General features: G+C 38.5%; 1 protein-coding gene across 1 annotated transcript in view; it reads left to right on the plus strand.

Moving 5' to 3' along the window:
- LOC134656601 (protein unc-13 homolog B-like) overlaps positions 1 to 23,034 on the plus strand; it is a 326,977-nt gene that overhangs the window by 76,249 nt on the left and 227,694 nt on the right. The window contains exon 5 of the mRNA XM_063512157.1: positions 3,167 to 3,290. Coding sequence (XP_063368227.1) covers positions 3,167 to 3,290 — 124 coding nt within the window. The remainder of the gene's footprint in view (positions 1 to 3,166; positions 3,291 to 23,034) is intronic.

The raw sequence follows: 23,034 nt of genomic DNA on the forward strand, positions 1-23,034 counted from the left end.
CCAAATCTTGTCAGTAAAAAAAGGCGCGAAATTCAAATTTTCTATGGTACCATATCCCCGCTTCGCGCCTACATTTTTCAAATTTGCCGCCTTTTTCTACTGACAAGATTTGGTTGACCCAGTAAAGGTACCTAAGGCACCATTAGTGGAAATGTATATTTATTGTAATTTTCGATAACTATTTTCATTTTAATGATTCTACTACTTCTTAATGTTTTTACGAAAAAAAATTGAGGATGTTTCAATTTTTGTTTATTTAGTCTAATATAAATAACACGTTATTTTCACATTGTTGATGATAAAAATATGTATACCTACTATAGGTATCGTTTGGTAATAAAATTTCATATCACAAATGGCTGATGGCAAGGATATGCCTACGCATCGAGTTTCGTCCCACGTTGGTTTGGTCCGGTTTGGAGATCTAACGTACCGTGATTGTTCCGCTTACCTTTGCTATTATTTTAACATTATTCTCGTAAGTGTCAAGATTGTTTTCCTGCCCTTTGCCGTTTTAGTCAGGTACAGTCAGCAGCAGAAGTTGCTAAGCGGGCAAGGTGTTCAAAATTACCTTGACACACTCTTATTCTCTTAACAATAAAGTCGCGCTCAAACTTGGATCTTGTTCTGTCTTATAACGAGACACAACTTTAATTATTTGTAGTTGTGTTGCTAGCTATTTTAATGACGAATTGTATGTTTTTTACATTATACAAAACTCCAAAAACATTGACATACCTAGTGATAATTATTAGCTATCGCTAGAACCACAGAACAAGTTAGAATGGCGATGCAAGCAGTACGTGTCGCCGCCGGTTTTGAGCAAACGCTCGCATGCTACTCGCCTGCGCTGACCGAAAAACGAAGTAAACATGCCTTTTGCGCCACAATAACCTTCAGATTAAGAAGCCAGACATCAAATCTGTCTAAAGGAGGCGTATCCATTCACCATGCACACAAGGCGCTAGCAAATTTTTACTACCGTTGCGCGAGTGTTAATAAATGTGGAGAGGAACGAGCGGCGACACCGGTTCCGATACTAACTGCGCGCGATAGCCATTCTAACCTCTTTAATATGTCCTGTGGCTAGAACGTCAAAAACGCTATCGATTTAAAGTAACAAGTAGGTACTTACCTATTTCTAATTAAGTAGTACATAGTAGTAACTGGCAGTTGGCTTTGTAAGCATAATTGCCATATCATAAACTCGGGGTGGGGTCTACTTTGTGTGAGTTATCAAGGAAAGATTGGCCTTAATTAAGTCAAACAATGTAGCACTTATCGACGACCATCGTCGTCTATTGTTTGTAACTTTTAATATCATCTGAACATTAATTATTAATTAATTTTCAACTTTACATAAATGCCTTTATAAAAGTATATGACAATGGACATCACTGACATAACATAATTTGTTTAATAAAATATAAATAATATCATTATAATTATACAAAAGTTCCTGCAAGCTCTCTAAGGGCTGTGTTTTGTTTGACCACGTTATAATAATAATAAAAAAAGCGGCCAAGTGCGAGTCGGACTCGCCCATGAAGGGTTCCGTATTTAGGCGATTTATGACGTATAAAAAAAAACTACTTACTAGATCTCGTTCAAACCAATTTTCGGTGGAAGTTTACATGGTAATGTACATCATATATTTTTTTTAGTTTTATCATTCTCTTATTTTAGAAGTTATACAGGGGACACACACACACACACATTTTACCACTTTGGAAGTGTCTCTCGCGCAAACTATTCAGTTTAGAAAAAAATGATATTAGAAACCTCAATATCATTTTTGAAGACCTATCCATAGATACCCCACATGAATGGGTTTGATGAAAAAAATTTTTTTTGAGTTTCAGTTCTAAGTATGGGGAACCCCCAAAATTTATTGTTTTTTTTCTATTTTTGTATGAAACTCTTAATGCGGTTCACAGAATACATCTACTTACCAAGTTTCAACAGTATAGTTCTTATAGTTTCGGAGAAAAGTGGCTGTGACATACGGACGGACAGACAGACAGACATGACGAATCTATAAGGGTTCCGTTTTTTTGCCATTTGGCTACGGAACCCTAATAACATAACACATTTGACATTGTGATAATGATAATTATAACAATTACCTACAATTACTCCTCACTATCAAAATTATTAAAACAGTTTTTGCCTCCTTGTATGGGTAACTAGGTAGAATATTTTTTTAATTTAGTGATGTTTGTAGTCTTCAAACTTTTTGACCCTGATGCCCTGGCCAGCTTCGCGTTGGGTACAATTTGTAGACCCCAGGTTTTGATTATGAATTGGGAATCTTGACACGTACATATATGTAAATGTCAGTTAAATCACTCTTTTTAAAAGATAATAGAAGTAAAACGACAATAAATTTGTTTATCAAATATATTATAAACGGGTCACTCACGTATTTTAAGTCGAAAAACGCTCGACATGTTTCACTCCGTATCGAGGAGTGTCATCAGGAGCTTGCTTAAATGAGGGTAGTTTCTCGCCCCCCCTGCCGCCACCGGCGCCTGCGCCGAGTCATGGGGCGCGGAGAGCTGCTGCAGCCCGCAGTCTGCGCCGGTCCGTCACCGTAAACGCAAGCTCCTGATGATACTCCTCGGTACGTGAGTGACCAAAGACGAAACAGGAGCTGAGATTTAAATATTTTAGGTAAATATACCCGTCTCGCTAACGGAAGCGGCTCCTAAAACTAGTGCGATAAGGACAAGGCGAAAAATCCTGCGTAAAAATCGAGGTTTCGTACTCGACTGTTTCCTCCTCCAAAACTTAACCAATCGTAACCAAATTTGGAAATCTAAGTGATTATGAAATTATCTGTGTCGGACCGTTTTGCTTTTTTGGCTAATTGATATCAGTTTTGAATACCACGCTTCTCATTGCGGCAAAATAAATTAGGCCATTTTGGCCATTTTGAAAGGGCTCTAGCGCCTTAAAAAACAAAAATAGCAAAAAAAGCAAAACGGTCCGACACAGATATTGACAATATTAATCTGTATTGAAAAAATCATTGCTCTAGCTTCAAAACCCACGGAGGAAACAGTCGAGTACGTTTGTAGGTATGGAGAAATGACCACTCCTGTTGCCTCTTAATATGTCTGGGTCTCACGGAAGTTTTGTTATTAAAAAGTTGTTCGTTCAGCAGGAGTGCGGCGGTCGTTGGGTGGAGCTCGAAGCCCAGTTGATGATGCGAGGCGGGGCCGTTGTGGGCACCACGGGGCCCACGGGCCACGCTCTGCTGCTTGACTGCCGGTTTGAACCGCCTTTCGGTAAGTTTATTATTATATATGTGTCGGCGGCAGATCGTAAATGAAATGAAAAATTAAAAACTTTATTTTCAGGCAACTATTGGCCCATAGATAAATACCTTAAAACTAGCATACATATTATTACAAAATATATCTTAAAACTAAACACACACACAATTATGGCTGCGATGCAGTTCGTAACCCCGCAGTATCAGGGAGCCGGCCGCGGAACCGCCGGAACTTGATACTCTTCGGCCAAAACTCCTCCTTGGTGAAGGTCGCTAGGTGTTCAGTCAGAACGCTCACCACAAAGGAATTAAAATTCACAGTGTGTCAAGATTCCAACTTCACGACCCTCAGGATGAATCCGGACTTAACTCGACATACTTTACGATCTCTTCGACCTTCGTCGAAGATCGTAAAATCGGGCATATCGAGATATTCCTAGGCACATCATGAAACGCCACCTTTTCATGATCTGACTAAGATTAACCCAGGCATATCACGATCTGCCTTATAAAAGAGGCGGCAGATCGGTCAGACCAATGTATTAGTTGAAATTCCTAACTTCATACCGGACGCATCGTAAAGTAATTGATGAGATATTCCTAGGCATATCATGAAACGCCGCCATTTCATGATATGACTAAAATTAACTCAGGCATATCACGACCTGTCTTATAAAAGAGGCAGCAGATCGATAGGAGGCGGCGTTTCATGATATGCCTAGGAATATCTCGATATGCCCGATTTTACGATCTGCCGCCGACATATGCATATACTAAGTGTCACTGGGCATCTCAACGTAGGTGAACTTGTAGAGGGTGCTTCGTGGCCCACAGACTGTGTACCTAACCTGTTGCGAGAATGCTGGATTGAATCGCCTTTTGTTATATTAAAAACATACGCCCCTTCAATCGCTCATTATGTAATTGACCGGTACTGCGTACAGTTGTTTTTAGTTCTTAAGAGTGCTATTACATTTCGGGGATGAGCGAGTTTAGGTATTTTACGCGCTGCGGCAGGCCCCGCGATCTCAGGTCGCCGAACCCTTCCACCGCATTTTCCCTCGGTCGCACTACAATGATGGATTAAACATTCTTGATCCGATCGTGAAGCAAATTGAAATCAATCATAACAACACTAACTGTACTTTAATATCAAAGTCCTAATAGTAGTTTATGCAACAGTGATATAATAAGGGTTCTTAAAATTCAAGGGTCGAAGTTACAAAACGAGACGTAGTCGAGTTTTGTAAAAAAAGACCCGAGAATTTTAAGAACCAATTATGAGCTGTTGCATACATTACTTTTTCTATGACAGCTGCAGCAAAAAAAAAAAAAAAAAAATATATATATATATATATATATATATATATATATATATATACATATATATATATATATATATATATATATATATATACATATATATATATATATATATTATTAAAAAAAAAGAGTTATTATTGTAAATGAAAACATACCTCTTTCAATCAAGATGATCGGAACTTGTATCTTTTTCTACTCCAGCACTTAAATGTGTCAATTAAATGACTGACAGTGATATCTAAAGCAATGTCATTTGAATGATTTGCTAAAGCTTTATTTTTTTTAAAGATACAAGTTCCGATCATCTTGATTGAAAGAGGTATGTTTTCATTTACAAAAATAACTCTTTTTTTTTTAAATAATAACTCTTTTTTTTTTAAATAATAACTCAATTTTTTTTAAATAATAACTCTTTTTTTTAATAATAACTCTTTTTTTTTTTTTTTTTTTTTTTTTTTTTTTTTTTTTTTTTTTTTGCTGCAGCTGTCATAGAAAAAGTAATGTATGCAACAGCTCATAATTGGTTCTTAAAATTCTCGGGTCTTTTTTTACAAAACTCGACTACGTCTCGTTTTGTAACTTCGACCCTTGAATTTTAAGAACCCTTATTATATCACTGTTGCATAAACTACTATTAAAAAAAATAAAGCAGTTGTATTATACTCATAAGATGACTGCTAGCAGTCATCTTATGAGCCTATAGACAAAGCATTCAAATGACATTGCTTTAGATATCACTGTCAGTCATTTAATTGACACATTTAAGTGCTGGAGTAGAAAAAAATGTTATTTGGTACGAAAATACTAAATCCAGTGCAAATATACATACTTATGTAGGTCATTATTACTAGAAAGAAATTATACGTACTTACTTAGGTACTCGCTTATTTTCATTTTTCGTCATTGCATATGGTATAGGTTGTATAGTGAAACTATTTTAGCTATATAATAAAACCTTTAATTTGTATCTTAAGTTTAGAAACGAGCTGATACTAAGCATCTGATGATGAAGCCTGATGATGATGATGAAAGTGGTCACGGATACCAATCAACCATGTAGTAACATGATTAGGCTCGTTTGATTCGTCTCAACAAGATCTTTGGCACTAGGTGACACTCAGGGTCTGATAATGGAGCTGGAAGGTGGCCACTGTTACCAGTCAACTATGCAATTAAACCACTTCGTGTTTGAGCTCGTTTGATTCGTCTCAACAAGATCTTTGGCACTAGGTGATACTCAGGGTCTGATGATGGAGCTGGAAGGTGGTCACCGGTACCATTCAACCATGCAACTAAACCACTTCGTGTTTGGACTCGTTTGATTCATTTCAACAAGATTTTTGACACAAGATATGACTCAGGGTCTGATGATGGAGCTGGAAGGTAGTCACCGGTACCAGTCAACCATGCAACTAAACCACTTCGTGTTTGAGCTCGTTTGATTCGTCTCAACAAGATCTTGAACACTAGGTGATATTCAGGGTCTGATGATGGAGCTGGAAGGTGGTCACCGGTACCAGTAAACCATGCAACTAAACCACTTCGTGTTTGGGCTCGTTTTATTCATTTCAACAAGATCTTTGACACAAGATAGGACTCAGGGTCTGATGATGAAGCTGGAAGGTGGTCACCGGTACCAGTCAACCATGCAACTAAACCACTTCGTGTTTGAGCTCGTTTGATTCGTCTCAACAAGATCTTGGACACTAGGTGATACTCAGGGTCTGATGATGGAGCTGAATGGTGGTCACCGGTACCAGTCAACCATGCAACTAAACCACTTCGTGTCTGGGATGACAACCTTCCAGCTGCACATCAGACCCTGTGAGTACTATGTTGTGTCAAAGATCTGGTTGAGACAAATCAAACGAGCCCAAACACGAAGTGGTTTAGTTGCATGATTGACTGGTACCAGTGACCACCTTCCAGCTCCATCATCAGACCCTCAGTACTATCTTGTGTCAAAGATCTCATTGAGAGGAATCAAACGAGCCCAAACACGAAGTAGTTTAGTTGCATGGTTGACTGGTACTGGTGACCACCGTCCAGCTCCATCATCAGACCCTCAGTACTATCTTGTGTCAAAGATCTTGTTGAGACGAATCAAACGAGCCGAAACACGAAGTGGTTTAGTGGCATGGTTGACTGGTACCGGTGACCACCTTCCAGCTCCCTATCTTGTGACAAAGATCTTGTTGAGACGAATCAAACGAGCCGAAACACGAAGTGGTTTAGTTGCATGGTTGACTGGTACCGTTGACCACCTTCCAGCTCCATCATCAGACCCTCAGTACTATCTTGTGTCAAAGATCTCGTTGAGAGGAATCAAACGAGCCCAAACACAAAGTAGTTTAGTTGCATGGTTGACTGGTACTGGTGACCACCGTCCAGCTCCATCATCAGACCCTCAGTACTATCTTGTGTCAAAGATCTTGTTGAGACGAATCAAACGAGCCGAAACACGAAGTGGTTTAGTGGCATGGTTGACTGGTACCGGTGACCACCTTCCAGCTCCCTATCTTGTGACAAAGATCTTGTTGAGACGAATCAAACGAGCCGAAACACGAAGTGGTTTAGTTGCATGGTTGACTGGTACCGTTGACCACCTTCCAGCTCCATCATCAGACCCTCAGTACTATCTTGTGTCAAAGATCTCGTTGAGAGGAATCAAACGAGCCCAAACACAAAGTGGTTTAGTTGCATGGTTGACTGGTACTGGTGACCACCGTCCAGCTCCATCATCAGACCCTCAGTACTATCTTGTGTCAAAGATCTTGTTGAGACGAATCAAACGAGCCCAAACACGAAGTAGTTTAGGTGCATGGTTGACTGGTACCGGTGACCACCTTCCAGCTCCCTATCTTGTGACAAAGATCTTGTTGAGACGAATCAAACGAGCCGAAACACGAAGTGGTTTAGTTGCATGGTTGACTGGTACCGTTGACCACCTTCCAGCTCCATCATCAGACCCTCAGTACTATCTTGTGTCAAAGATCTCGTTGAGAGGAATCAAACGAGCCCAAACACAAAGTGGTTTAGTTGCATGGTTGACTGGTACTGGTGACCACCGTCCAGCTCCATCATCAGACCCTCAGTACTATCTTGTGTCAAAGATCTTGTTGAGACGAATCAAACGAGCCCAAACACGAAGTAGTTTAGGTGCATGGTTGACTGGTACCGTTGACCACCTTCCAGCTCCATCATCAGACCCTCAGTACTATCTTGTGTCAAAGTTCTTGTTGAGACGAATCAAACGAGCCGAAACACGAAGTGGTTTAGTTGCATGGTTGACTGGTACCGTTGACCACCTTCCAGCTTCATCATCAGACCCTGAGTTCTATCTTGTGTCAAAGATCTCGTTGAGAGGAATCAAACGAGCCCAAACACGAAGTGGTTTAGTTGCGTGGTTGACTGGTACCGGTGCCAACCTTCCAGCTCCATCATCAGACCCTCAGTACTATCTTGTGTCAAATATCTTGTTGAGACGAATCAAACGAGCCGAAACACGAAGTGGTTTAGTTGCATGGTTGACTGGTACCGTTGACCACCTTCCAGCTTCATCATCAGACCCTGAGTTCTATCTTGTGTCAAAGATCTCGTTGAGAGGAATCAAACGAGCCCAAACACGAAGTGGTTTAGTTGCGTGGTTGACTGGTACCGGTGACCACCTTCCAGCTCCATCATCAGACCCTCAGTACTATCTTGTGTCAAAGATCTTGTTGAGACGAATCAAACGAGCCCAAACACGAAGTGGTTTAGTTGCGTGGTTGACTGGTACCGGTGCCAACCTTCCAGCTCCATCATCAGACCCTCAGTACTATCTTGTGTCAAAGATCTTGTTGAGACGAATCAAACGAGCCGAAACACGAAGTGGTTTAGTGGCATGGTTGACTGGTACCGTTGACCACCTTCCAGCTTCATCATCAGACCCTGAGTTCTATCTTGTGTCAAAGATCTCGTTGAGAGGAATCAAACGAGCCCAAACACGAAGTGGATTAGTTGCATAGTTGACTGGTACTGGTGACCACCTTCCAGCTTCATCATCAGACCCTGAGTTCTATCTTGTGTCAAAGATCTCGTTGAGAGGAATCAAACGAGCCCAAACACGAAGTGGTTTTGTTGCATGGTTGACTGGTACTGGTGACCACCTTCCAGCTTCATCATCAGACCCTGAGTTCTATCTTGTGTCAAAGATCTCGTTGAGAGGAATCAAACGAGCCCAAACACGAAGTGGTTTTGTTGCATGGTTGACTGGTACTGGTGACCACCTTCCAGCTCCATCATCAGACCCTCAGTACTATCTTGTGTCAAAGATCTTGTTAAGACGAATCAAACGAGCCCAAACACGAAGTGGTTTAGGTGCATGGTTGACTGGTACCGTTGACCACGTTCCAGCTTCATCGTCAGACCCTGAGTTCTATCTTGTGTCAAAGATCTCGTTGAGAGGAATAAAACGAGCCCAAACACGAAGTGGTTTAGTTGCGTGGTTGACTGGTACCGGTGCCAACCTTCCAGCTCCATCATCAGACCCTCAGTAATATCTTGTGTCAAAGATCTTGTTGAGACGAATCAAACGAGCCGAAACACGAAGTGGTTTAGTTGCATGGTTGACTGGTACCGTTGACCACCTTCCAGCTTCATCATCAGACCCTGAGTTCTATCTTGTGTCAAAGATCTCGTTAAGAGGAATCAAACGAGCCCAAACACGAAGTGGTTTAGTTGCGTGGTTGACTGGTACCGGTGACCACCTTCCAGCTCCATCATCAGACCCTGAGTCCTATCTTGTGTCAAAGATCTTGTTGAGACGAATCAAACGAGCCGAATCACGAAGTGGTTTAGTTGCATGGTTGATTGGTACCGGTGACCACCTCCCAGCTCCATCATCAGACCTATATATTCTGATTCTGACATGTCATCAAAAGCATTTGTATTCAGCCATTTTTTTATTTAGTACCAATAAAATATCAGATCATTTCAAATATCTTTAATGCTGTCCGGTAGTTACATACTATACTATAAAACCAAATACACAGTACTAGGATCAAAGTTTCTCAGTCGCCGTTTACACGCACTGTCACGCACACAGTATAGCATTTTACACGGCGCCTGCCGCACACAATGATAAAAAACCTCGTCGTCGCCGTTGAAAACGTGCGGAGCCGACCGACACACGTCCTACCTCTACAAGCTCTGCCGCGGCACTGAGCTCACGACCGCGCGTCATCGGTAATATTAGAGTCGTTTTCAAAAATTTGCCAAAAAATTATAGTAGAATTTCATAAACACTAATGTATACCATCAGTATAAGCAAACGCTGCAGATTGCTTGAGTATGAAAATGACTTCGATATTAAGTAGAATTTCGTAGGAATTGACACTTGTTTCGGAGAGAAAATTGAGTTTGTTTTTCTTCGATTTTCTCTTTCTCAAAGGTATTTAGGAAAAATGTCAAAAGTAATTCCTAATGTACAGGGTATTAGTAATACAAAATAGCCAGCTTTACCAGAGTAAACTTCTCAACATTTCCAAATACGAGCTCACAATTTAGTGCTTCACGTGGTTTTTCGGAAACAACCATCAGAAAAAAAATCATTACTAATTTAATAAGCCCTTTTTCCAATATTTAAAAAGTAATTCCTAAAGATAAGAAGACGCTTTTACCGTAACAAGTACTCATTGTTTCTAATAATGACCCTAAAGTACTGAATGTCATCGAGGAATATCATCAATTTTGCATTATTTTGACTTTTCTTGTTGGAGCGCTCTTAAATGCTTCTGTGGCAGCTGTCAGTTCGACTCAAATTTACGTCTTAAAATCATATTTTTTTGGGTCAACCTGTACATAAAACAATTCAAACATTCTTATATTTAAGCAACGAGTCCCCTGTGAGACGAAACCGCATCACAATTTATATCGATTGCAATTTACCAAAGGCTCATTCAAGGCTCCATGTGATATCATGACGAGATATATTTTTACGACAACAGGAATTGGCAGTCACATACAGTTTTCGTGATCATCGCCAATCAATGTGCTTATAAGCCACATCATGGTACGAAAGATTTTTATCTAGTTGGTTTGTGAGGGTCCACTCCGTCCGCTTTTAGAATTTTTGGCCTCCACGTCGAATTTTATTGTTTATAAGTTCCGCTTAATTATTTTAATCAAAAATTTTACATTTTTTGTTTTATTCCACTGTGATGCGAAAAATCTTCTACCTAATAATACAACTTCATAAATTTATTCCGAATAACAGACTTGTTTGGTAACCGGGTTAAGCTTGTAAATAACATCCTTACACCACTCAATCGTGGATGTAAACCCACTATATGAAAATATATTGCGGTCAACAAAAAGGAAAATATCCCAGAATCTTGGCAAGGATCTCAACTGTGCCACTGTGGCGCCGTCTGACTGGTGGCCTTGCCAATTGTAAGTCCTAGTAAGAAACGAATAACCCTATTTTTAGGTTATCATGAGAAATGCTATGAGCATTTTAGTGTTCGGAAACTTTTTCGGGTCAATGGCCTGAGACTAGAGAGTTATATTTTATGATAACGATTAAAGTGTCTAGGTTTCACGAAAAGTGGTGATATGGTAGTTGCACTCCAAGAAAAAATACTTAAATCAGAAAACAGTTATTAAACTGTCCCTACTTTAAGTAACTACTTCTAAAAGGCTTACTATATTTCAATTACGGTCAATATTTTTGTACGTTTGTCTGATTTTGTCTATAATGCCAAATGACATTTAGTAGATAATGATTTCGAACATAATTTCTGAGAGACGAGCACAAATTCGAACCCGTGACCTCCGGTTTGAAAGTCGACCTACCTGGCTGCCCTAGACAAATTGAGTTGAAGCTTTATTCCAGTTGTTTTCAAGTTCAAGGCCTTATACCCCGAGGTTAGGCTTTATTCTGTCCATTCATGGACTATGGAAGCTCATTAGTAGCAGCTCTCGGTAGGTATGCGCTAATGAGTTGGGCTTGGATAAAATGGCAGAAAATTTATTTTTCACAATTTCGTGGAATAGCGTAGAATACTCGCCAAATTTAACGATCTTTCGTAATGTACAAAATGTGAGGGCTATATGATACTTACATTTTCTGTTTTAATTTCATTATATATTATGGCTGCGGAGGGTGGATCTACTAGCGGAGAATTTGTGTTTTGTTATGTCCAGTAAAACTCAAAGTTTGATATTTATACCTTTTTTCGTATTGTAGTGCTTTCACACAATTGGAGGCTTTGGAGCTGCCACTGCTCAAGTGAGCCCGGTCGAATAATAGGTATCCATATCCAATATAACCTCGATAGGTACTGACAAGCCTAGTTATTTTATAACAGGTCTATAACCGCGAAAATCGAAGTTCGTCAATTGCGGACATTTTTCTCTGTCACTCTAATTACGTCTTAATGAGAGTAAAATAGAAAGATCCCCACAATTTGCGAAACTCGGTTTTCGCGGTAGGCCCCCAGGATCATAATCCGTGACACTCTAACAAATAAATTTCGATGACATACGAAAACGAATGCGAATTCGTTACCCAAGGACCTTACATGCAAACTAAATAGATGTTCCGTCTAGCTAGTCTAGACTATTCAGTCGAGGCGCCATAAAATGATCTTATATGACGTCAGACTCATTTTAAATAACTTTGTGCGTAGCTCAGCAGTTTTACCGCTGGTTTCAAGGGAAAGCAACGTTTCAGCCTCTTTCAAAACAAAAGAATCACTCTACAGAAAGAGGCTGCGACTCCAACTTATACATAACATATTTCGCACTTCATCTGATTGACTTAGGCGGAACGGACAGTTTTAATGAAAGAACACTGGTTCAATCCAAATATATCTTCGTTATTTGATCATTTATGAATAAACTTAGCTTTTGTGTACATATCTCTCTAATTTATTTGAACTCCTACGCTTGAATAGATAGAAAAAATAATTTAGCAAGACTATTAAAATCGTGACGTCAAATGTTACGTCGGTTTCAAGAGATGATCTAGTACTTAAATGGGATAATTTGATCTGATTAGCATATGCTAATAGCGTGTGTATTTATAAAGTAATTTAAAGCGGTAATTATTGCTTTCATTTAATTGAAGTGATAAATATTTCGTTCTAGCTTATTTACGCCTGATGGACGCTTTACTCAAATGCAAATGAATATACATATATACAGTATATGGACGTTCCTATTGGGTCTAAGTCTAAGTAATCAATACGGGTAAGTGATACTTGCTACTGGTGTGTGTGGCTAAGGTGGCTTCAATATAAAAGACGCTTGGAAAGATGAGTGGCAATCTAACCTGCCAAACCCCAGCCTAAATACCTACGACCCTACCAAAAAGCCGTATGGCTTTTCAACATCTAGGAAGGAATGGTGCCAACTAAACAGACTCCGCACCGAACATGGACGCTGTGCGGACTACCTGTTTAAGTGTGGTTGGCGAGACTCACCAGCATGCGACTGCGGGGCCCCAGTACAGACTATACACCACATTATACATAATTGCCCGATACGGAAATTTGTCGGAGAGGCCCTAGATCTTCACTCACCTAATGCACACGCTGCCCAATGGGTGAAGAATTTAGATATTGTATTGTAATTGATAACTAGCGACTCTGTAAATGCCATACGAATAAATAAATAAAATACTTGTGTTTAGTGGCGAATTTTCCTCGCATCAATAAGTAATTTTAGGTTTTGGCAGTTTTATATACTTAAATGTACATTTTCTTCGTTTATCAGAAATTTAAAAGACGTTTGTTAATAATAGTAAATAGAAACCTTCTTAAAATAATTACAAGAGTCAACAACGGTGAAACCTAAATTGAGGTTACAACTTCCATGAAAGCCTGTAGACTTTTTTCTGCTTGTTACTTGCTTTTGATTAAATTTGAATAAACTCGTTTTAACTGTTCGACGTCCCGGAAAATAATGAATGCAGGACGAGACGAATGGAATCAGTCATGAATATTTTAAATTTTAAAGAGTCGAAAAAATCTGTAGAGGTTGAAGAAAATGTTGCTAACGAACAAACTAGCTTTCTGTCGCAAACTCTGTTTCTTCCTGTCACTGAACAACAATAACATTTCACCCATGGACAGGCGTGGCTCACTCCGCGATTTCATCGCTTTGCTACAGGTAGCTAAAAGTACATCCGTTCGGCCCCAATTTTGGGGAAAGCCATAAGCCGCGCGTGGCGCTGTCGCCACCTAGCGGCCATATCTGTGCTGATCGTAACAGACGCGTTTTGTTAGAGAGTGAGTCTTCTGTACCTAGTACTATTATTTATTCTGTGCCATGGATCAGTTTAGAGTCTGTGGGGCTGCTTGGAATAACTAGTTGGAATTAAAATCAATATGATTCTGCCGCGACAAATTGCGCACGTTGGCCCCCTTCAAGTTTCAAACTATCAGATTACAGTACTGCTTTAGGTATCCTCACGTAGGCTGTAACCTTATTTGCTACTGACTTGGAATTTGGAATACCTAACGTAGGATATTGTTATAGAGACAAATTTTGAAAATGGGCGTTTTTTTTTTGTTGTCCCCGACACTTTTTTTTCAAATTTGGGATTTTTTATGTTATTTCTACTCGGAATCACGAGCTCTTTCTATCATAATAGGAGAAAAAAAGTGTCCTAAGGTTTTTATTTCCATTACGTCACCATTTTTCATAGACTTTGTATGGCGGTCGCGAAATGGAAAGATCGAAAAATGTATGGAAATTTTGGGACACTTTTTTTCTCCTATTAGGATAGAAAGAGCTCGTGATTCTGAGTAGAAATAACATAAAAATCCCAAATTTGAAAAAAAAAGTGTAGGGGACAACAAAAAAAATGCCCAAATATCAAGATAATCAAAATGGTCAGGGGCATTCTAACGTGAAAAATTGATAGTTATTCCCTTAACTGTCCTGTTTTGCGTCTACACCAAACATCAATAACAAAACAACATCGTTCCCTTCACGCTCTTGTCTTGGAGAGGAGTAAATAGCGGCCGTATTCCAATTTGTTAATTTACAAGCGCAGTTTTTGTGGAACTGCTGATAGTGCTGATATATCACTCGCCCAAGTGATAATTATACTAAGTAGTTATTGATAATACATAGTCTTATTGAACCCAGGAGCAGATTTGAACTTTAAACATTTATTTTTGATTTGATATTGATTTTCTTTTTCTGCATATTTCTTTAGTGCATATAAGACAACCGTCTTGTAAACGCTTGTGCCAAGCGCCCCATTTCCAATACAAAATGAACAATACACCTGGCCTGTTCTTGGCAGTGAATGTGTACGTGACCACTTCCGTAGTTTAAAAGGCGTTAATTGGCACTAGCACTGGGCACTGTAAGTCGTTGACCCTGGCTTTTATCTACACAAGGGTCATAATCATAAACTTGTAACGGACATGTTATGCCGGTCGCTACGGTCAGACATTAGCCTAACCTTTATTAGGGAAGCGCTGATGCAAGAATTCTAACGGAGTATAAGTATACAGTCATTTCTACGTTACCGTGCTTCTTGCAATGGTACTTGTGTTCTTTGAGGAATACTGTCGTAGATACAAAATAATATCTATACTAAGTGAAGCGTTTATCAATATGTTAATTGAAAACTCCCGTGGCTCCAGTACTTTTCTAAGGAGGCTAACTTCATCAAAAAACAATCCCGACTACCGCCCCCGACGACTATTTTGATCGTCTGCCATCCTGGCGCCGTCTGGCCCGCTTGGTGGCTAGACGTCAAGGACATGTCGGCAATGAATGAACGTACAGACGCCTTGGCGGGAAATAGTGGGTTTGATGAGTTATGTCAATGGTTGTTGGTGTGGAGGGGGCGATATTGGAAAAAAATGATTCGACAACTGATCATCACGATATATTCACGTTATTTCGACTGGAGTGAACAAAAGTTGTACTTACAGAGAGTTTAGTTTGAGAGAGAGAGAGTAATTTTGATGTAAGTCACGATCTAACGACTGTCATAAAATAAAGACAAATTTATTTCACGTGATTGTACGAACCTCGGCGAAAAGATTGACTTGCCAAACGTGACATATTTTTACTAGCTAATAAGTATGTGTGCTCACAGATCCTGCACAACATTGTTTTGTTTTAGTCAACACCTTACGACATTCCGCTAATCACTAACCTAATTAGCAAACCTGTTTTAAATTTTGTTTCTTTCTAATAACACAAATGTCAAAATTTAAACAAATGTCATTATTAGATTTGTAGATTTTTTTTTACGTAACCCCATAAGTACTTATACCTAGAAACATGCAAACTCGATACAATCTATTTTCAATCACCATCAAATTGTATATTCAACTAAACCTATTTGTGTTTACCGTGACCTGTATTGTACCTATTGGCAAACAAAAACGGCCGGCTGCGAACTGCGAACCCTTTTCACGGCTTGACGTTTACGAGCAGGTAAGCACCTACTGCCGTATTCGAACTTCAAGATATTCACAAGAGACGACACGTAAGGTAGGGTCGCCTAAGATCGGATGTCACATAAGACCGGATATGTTTCACCTGTAAGAACAAAAGCGTACTTATGCATGCTTGAAAAGCCAAAGCAGACATTCAAAAAGCACATGTTTACGTTTATGAATGGTAACGAATATGACCATTCGTTTCACACAAATAGTAAAATTTACACACAGTAGTAGTAAAATTAAAATTAAACTAATTTAGTAAGTATACCTAATTATGAAATGGTTTATTATTCGAAGACACAAATATCAGACGGCCTACCACAAAAACACCTTTATCTCAATAAAGACAGTATAATAAGTTACTTTTTTTAGATTAATAAATATGACGGTTAAATGGTAAAATAAAATAAATCTTGTTTTAGGAAGGTTTTTAACATTGACGTACTTTGATGATAACATGAAAGCAACAAGCTTGTAGGCGATTAAAAGGCAGGAGATACAAAATAAAATGGAAAAATAATTTGCTTTATCCTTTAGAGAGAAACGCTGTCGCTATTTAGGTATCACTTTATGATCAAAACGACAGGTAATCACCAGTAGGTATCCGGATTTTTTATGGCACTTTTGAATGTTTTCAGAGATTTCGTTTGAAACAAGTGATTTATTAATGTAAAGTTAGTATTTTCATTATACTCGTTAAGCACTAATGACGTGTTAGACATTCTAAAAATTAAAACATTTTATTACATTTTTTAAAACAAATTCATAGTGAACCTCTGCCATAAAATTGCATGGGCTTTTTTCATGAATGGTTACATTCATAATGTGTAAAATTTTGCAGCTTGCTGTACACGCACATACATTACTAGGCCTCGGAGTATTCATAGCGGTCTCATACTCACAAACGTTGACGAAACTTATTCGTTAATTGGAAATTAGAGGTCGTTTTCTAAGATTGCTTTACGTTTGAAACGTCAGGACAAATCAAAAAAATATACCTACTTTTATAAGATTAAGTTTTATTTCAATAAAAATATTCATATTATTTATAAGTTCGTGCTACTTTTGAATTCGTACCTACTTCATACGATTATATAATGTTAACTATAGGTCGGCAGGCGTTCAGCCGCGCGTGAAATGTGCCCGGTCTTTGATGTGTCATCGATCGCTTTCTAATGGATGAAATGCAGAAAACACTAGTAGGTGCCTATATCGGACTATCCATTTATGTACTGTCTTTACCTTTTAAGCTAACCTAACCTAACCTTTTTAGACTTTTAACTTTTCATATTTTATGAGTGTAGTGGTCAAAAATCGTGGTTTGTAACCTCAGGTGTACTGTATAATAATATAATAATAATAATTTCAGCCTATATACTCGTACGTCCCACTGCTGGGCACAGGCCTCTCATGCGCGAGAGGGATTGTACTGTATAGAGCATAAAAAATCGAAAAATACAAGAAAAATTATAAAAATATGACTAAGAAAAGAATTCGTGAGATTTAAAAAAAAAACAATTTAAAAATAGTTTTCTCGATGTACTTAAATAATTTCGAAATGTGTGAAATAACAAAATACTTGTAAAACTATATCTACATTTTAAAGTATATTTTATAATGTTTATGCTATATCCGTATATCGTATTCGTGAAAGTGGGATTAATATTCCTAACTAAGTAAAGAGGTATAATTTTCCTAAAATATTAAACTGGATATGACAACGTTACATGGTATCTTATATTATATAATATTAAGGTAGTATATACTTAACATAATTGTAAATAGACCGTTATATAAACGTATGAATAATACAAATACGTCGATAATAATACTTCTAATAGCATCAAAAGTCCGACCCCGGACTATGACCTACATAATTTAATACATACACATACTCGCAAAGACAATTTTTATTTTATTTAAAAAACCCTGTATACAATGTAAAAAAAAAACATCCCCAATTACAAACAACCAAATACAATGTTTAAATGCTTAGCATTTCCCGGTGAGTTTATGATGCTCTGTTAAAGACGACTTTTATGACGCCTTAATATTAGCCACTCAGTATTCAGGACGGGATTGGAACCGAAAATAGCGTTTCGGATGCCTTATCTCCCCTTGCAGGAAAATGTCAATTGTGTCACGTAAAAGTTTCTACTGTATATTTTTTATTTGTTTAACAAGTTTTACGTTAAGTTTATAATGAGTCGCGGAATTATTTTGTTTTTACTGGACTACTCGTACGGTAAATTTGCTTTAGTCCGGTAGAAGGAACGGTTATTATTTTAGAAATTTTGTTGTTTATATTTTAAGTGCGTTTCCCAATAGATTTGTTCGTCAACTTTGGTAAAATGAATCTACCTAACATTCAAGTCAGAAAGTCTGATATCCGTAACGCGACCTATAGTTCGTTTTTATTGCATTAGAAATAAGGTAAACAATCTTGATGTGTCTTTTAATTGAAAAACACATTTTAAAAATAAGTTACGGCAAATATGTAACAATTATGAATCTAATACGATCATTTATATTCTTCTGCTTTCATAAGTAATAGTTACTGATTTATAAAAAGCGTTTTTCAATTAAAAGACATGTCAAGATCGCTTACCTTCTTTCAAGTTCTTTCTTTTCTTTAGGAAGAAAGAGAGGCCTATGCTCAGCAGTGGGACACAATAAGCTAACAAATAATAATAATAAATATAAGGAAGGACGGTACGGTCGACATTTGTCGGGCATGCCGCCGTCCCGGAGAGTCACTCAGGCATATCATTTCCGGTTGTTCTCATCTTGCTAACGGCGAGTACTTGCACAGACATAATCTCGTAGCCAGGATTATTCACCAACAGCTTGCTCTTCTATACGGTCTTGTGGACCGCGAAGTACCGTACTACAAGTATTCACCTGTGCCAGTTCTTGAGAATGGTCGTGCCACGCTCTATTGGGATCGATCTATTATCACTGACAGGACTATTGTAGCCAATAAACCTGACATTGTGATAATAGATCGAGCGCAACGCCGGGCCGTGCTCGTTGACATCACCATCCCCCATGATGAGAATCTCGTGAAAGCCGAGAAGGACAAGTCCAGTAAGTACCTAGACTTGGCTCACGAGATAACCGCCATGTGGGATGTTGATTCGACGATCATTGTCCCGATAGTTGTATCAGCGAACGGTCTAATAGCGAAGAGTCTCGACCAACATCTTGAGAGACTCTCGCTAGGTGGTTGGATCAAGGGTCAGATGCAGAAGGCGGTGATCTTGGACACGGCGCGGATAGTCCGCCGGTTCCTCTCTCTGCGGCCCTGACCACCGGCAGCTTGGGCCTTGCCCCGCTGCTGGCGGCACCCTAGGTTAGGTTTTTTTATAATATGTTTATAAGTATTTTGTATTGTTTTTGTAAGTGTTTTTGTATTTTATTTTTATATCCATATTATAAATTAACCTAACTTAAGATGATGAATAAATAAAGAGAATAATAATAAATATAACTATACTGATCATTTCAATCAATCTTAAGAGGACTTATAAAGAGACTCCTTGAAGGCGATCACAAAATGTTGAAAAATGTTTTAATTAGAGTTTATAATAAAATTAAAGTAAAGTAAGTATTTAGTTTTAATAAAATTAAGATAGCAGAATTTGGCTCTTTATAATCGTTAAAACTCATGTATAAAGGCCTAATCCCTAAAGCCCCTAACGAATTTTCTTTTTTAACACCGTTAGCTTCGTATTCTTAAGAATTCCGACTTTTTGTTTGATATCACAGCAACGTTGCTCACGGTTGATCTGAACGGGGAAGTTACTTTGCCGTCTCGTGTTAAAGAATTTTCATTGTTTTCAAAACAATGTTTTCATAAGAAAAGCTTAAGCAACCTGTGAACCTTAACATATCTTCAAATAAGTGTCAGGCGACTTTAAGCCAAGCCAACCACCCGGTTAGCAGTATGTACAGTCGCTATCAGATACATCAGAGCGGCTGGGGTGGTCAAAAATATCGGATGCACCTTAACGTCTTAATAATACAGGCTTTGTTACGATATAGACCGCGAGCCACGAACAGGTTTCCATGACCAATCGCCTCCCAGGCGATAACTCCTATAGTGGTTAACGGCTACGTATGATGAATCCTCGTGGACGTCAGCTGCCGCTCCGTTGGTGGGTTGAGGAATGGCAGCAACCGAAACACGTAAAAAAAAAAAATATTTTCAGTCATCGCCTCCCGTTTGATACTTTGCCAGATGATAGTTTAGGTGCTATTGTTAATAAAAAAAATCGTCAGCCGGTTGTATCGCGGTGGAAACACCGTCAGCTGGTCACATGAACATGTAAAAAAAAAATTTTTTTTTCAGTCATCGCCTCCCGCTTGATACTTTGTCAGATGATAGTTTAGGTGCTATTGTTAATAAAAAACATCGTCAGCCGGTTGTATCGCGGTGGAATCACCGTCAGCTGGTCACATGAACATGTAAAAAAATTTTTTTTTTTCAGTTATCGCCTCCCACTTGATACTTTGTCAGATGATAGTTTAGGTGCTATTGTTAATAAAAAAAATCGTCAGCCGGTTGTATCGCGGTGGAATCACCGTCAGCTGGTCACATGAACATGTAAAATAAATTTTTTTTTTCAGTCATCGCCTCCCGCTTGATACTTTGTCAGATGATAGTTTAGGTGCTATTGTTAATAAAAAACATCGTCAGCCGGTTGTATCGCGGTGGAATCACCGTCAGCTGGTCATATGAACATATATTAGATTTTATTTATTTATTTGCTTGATATGTTCATGTGACCAGCTGACGGTGATTCCACCGCGATACAACCGGCTGACGATGTTTTTTATTAACAATAGCACCTAAACTATCATCTGACAAAGTATCAAGCGGGAGGCGATGTCTGAAAAAATATTTTTTTTTTACATGTTCATGTGACCAGCTGACGGTGATTCCACCGCGATACAACCGGCTGACGATCTCTTTTATTAACAATAGCACCTAAACTATCATCCGACAAAGTATCAAGCGGGAGGCGATGACTGAAAAATTTTTTTTTTTACATGTTCATGTGACCAGCTGACGGTGATTCCACCGCGATACAACCGGCTGACGATTCTTTTTATTAATAATAGCACCTAAACTATCATCTGACAAAGTATCAAGCGGGAGGCGATGACTGAAAAAAATTTTTTTTTTACATGTTCATGTGACCAGCTGACGGTGATTCCACCGCGATACAACCGGCTGACGATTTGTTTTATTAACAATAGCACCTAAACTATCATCTGACCAAGTATCAAGCGGGAGGCGATGACTGAAAAAAAAATTTTTTTTTACATGTTCATGTGACCAGCTGACGGTGATTCCACCGCGATACAATCGGCTGACGATTCTTTTTATTAATAATAGCACCTAAACTATCATCTGGCAAAGTATCAAACGGGAGGCGATGACTGAAACCAATTATTTTAAATTTTAGATTGTATTTATTTATTTGCTTTATAAATTCATGTGACCAGCTGACGGTGATTCCACCGCGATACAACCGGCTGACGATTTTTTTTATTAACAATATCACCTAAACTATCATCTGACAAAGTATCAAGCGGGAGGCGATGACTGAAAAAATATTTTTTTTTACATGTTCATGTGACCAGCTGACGGTGATTCCACCGCGATACAACCGGCTGACGATTTGTTTTATTAACAATAGCACCTAAACTATCATCTGACAAAATATCAAGCGGGAGGCGATGACTGAAAAAAAATTTTTTTTTACATGTTCATGTGACCAGCTGACGGTGATTCCACCGCGATACAACCGGCTGACGAGTTTTTTTATTAACAATAGCACCTAAACTATCATCTGACAAAGTATCAAGCGGGAGGCGATGACTGAAAAAAAAAATTTTTTTACATGTTCATGTGTACAGCTGACGGTGATTCCACCGCGATACAACCGGCTGACGATTGTTTTTATTAACAATAGCACCTAAACTTTCATCTGACTAAGTATCAAATGGGAGGCGATGACTGAAAAAAAAATTTTTTTTTACGTGTTTCGGTGGCTGCCATTCCTCAACCCACCAACGTAGCGGCAGCTGACGTCCACGAGGGTTCATCATATATGGCCGTTAACCAGTATACGAGTTTTCACCCGGGAGGCGATGACTGACGAAATTTGCGCCTGGCTCGTGGACCAATATTTGTGAACATCTAGGCCGCTCCGATATATCTGTAAACAGTAGGTATATATAATTTAATAAGTTTGATAACTAGTGCTCAAAAATTGGTAAAACGTAAAATAATAAAGCCTAGAAACTTAGTACCATTGAGCCGACGAAATATAATCTCTTTCGCTATTACAATATTTTTTATGACTTGTACGAGTGTCCATTGTGTTATCTCTCATTCCGAGGTGAAACCCTTAATCCTGGGTCATACATGGGCACCGTGTTAAAGTAATACAGTTTTAATGGCTTCACCGTGATTGCCCAAACTCCCCTTCAAGTTTTATTATTCTAAGTCTACATAATGTATTGTTTTTTTATCCCACACACGTATTGTATACACACGTGGCGCTGTTTCTCATAAATACTTAACCATACTACTCCCGTGTGGAAACAAAACAAAACACAATATGTTTCCAAGAAGATTGGAAGTTAGATTTTAAGTAGGTGCAATTTTATTAATAAATTGTCGTGGTGACTTTACCAATGAAATTAAAATAGCTTTTATGGCGTTTCGCCTACAACTAAAATTAGAATATATTTTAGAGTGTTACAAGTATTATACAGGGTGAAACATAAAGTCGTAAACAGAAATGTTTGTTTCTATCACAGTATTTTAAGGCAAATTCATTTCATTAACTCTAGAAGCAAACAATTAAACTTTATTGATAATAATTTTTAATAGCAAAAACATCAACCTTATGGTCACCCTATACTCACCTTAGTTCGAATTCGTCGGCCTTTACTTCGTCGAAA

The sequence above is a fragment of the Cydia amplana genome, chromosome 18, assembly GCF_948474715.1.
Source record: "Cydia amplana chromosome 18, ilCydAmpl1.1, whole genome shotgun sequence".
NCBI lineage: Eukaryota > Metazoa > Arthropoda > Insecta > Lepidoptera > Tortricidae > Cydia > Cydia amplana.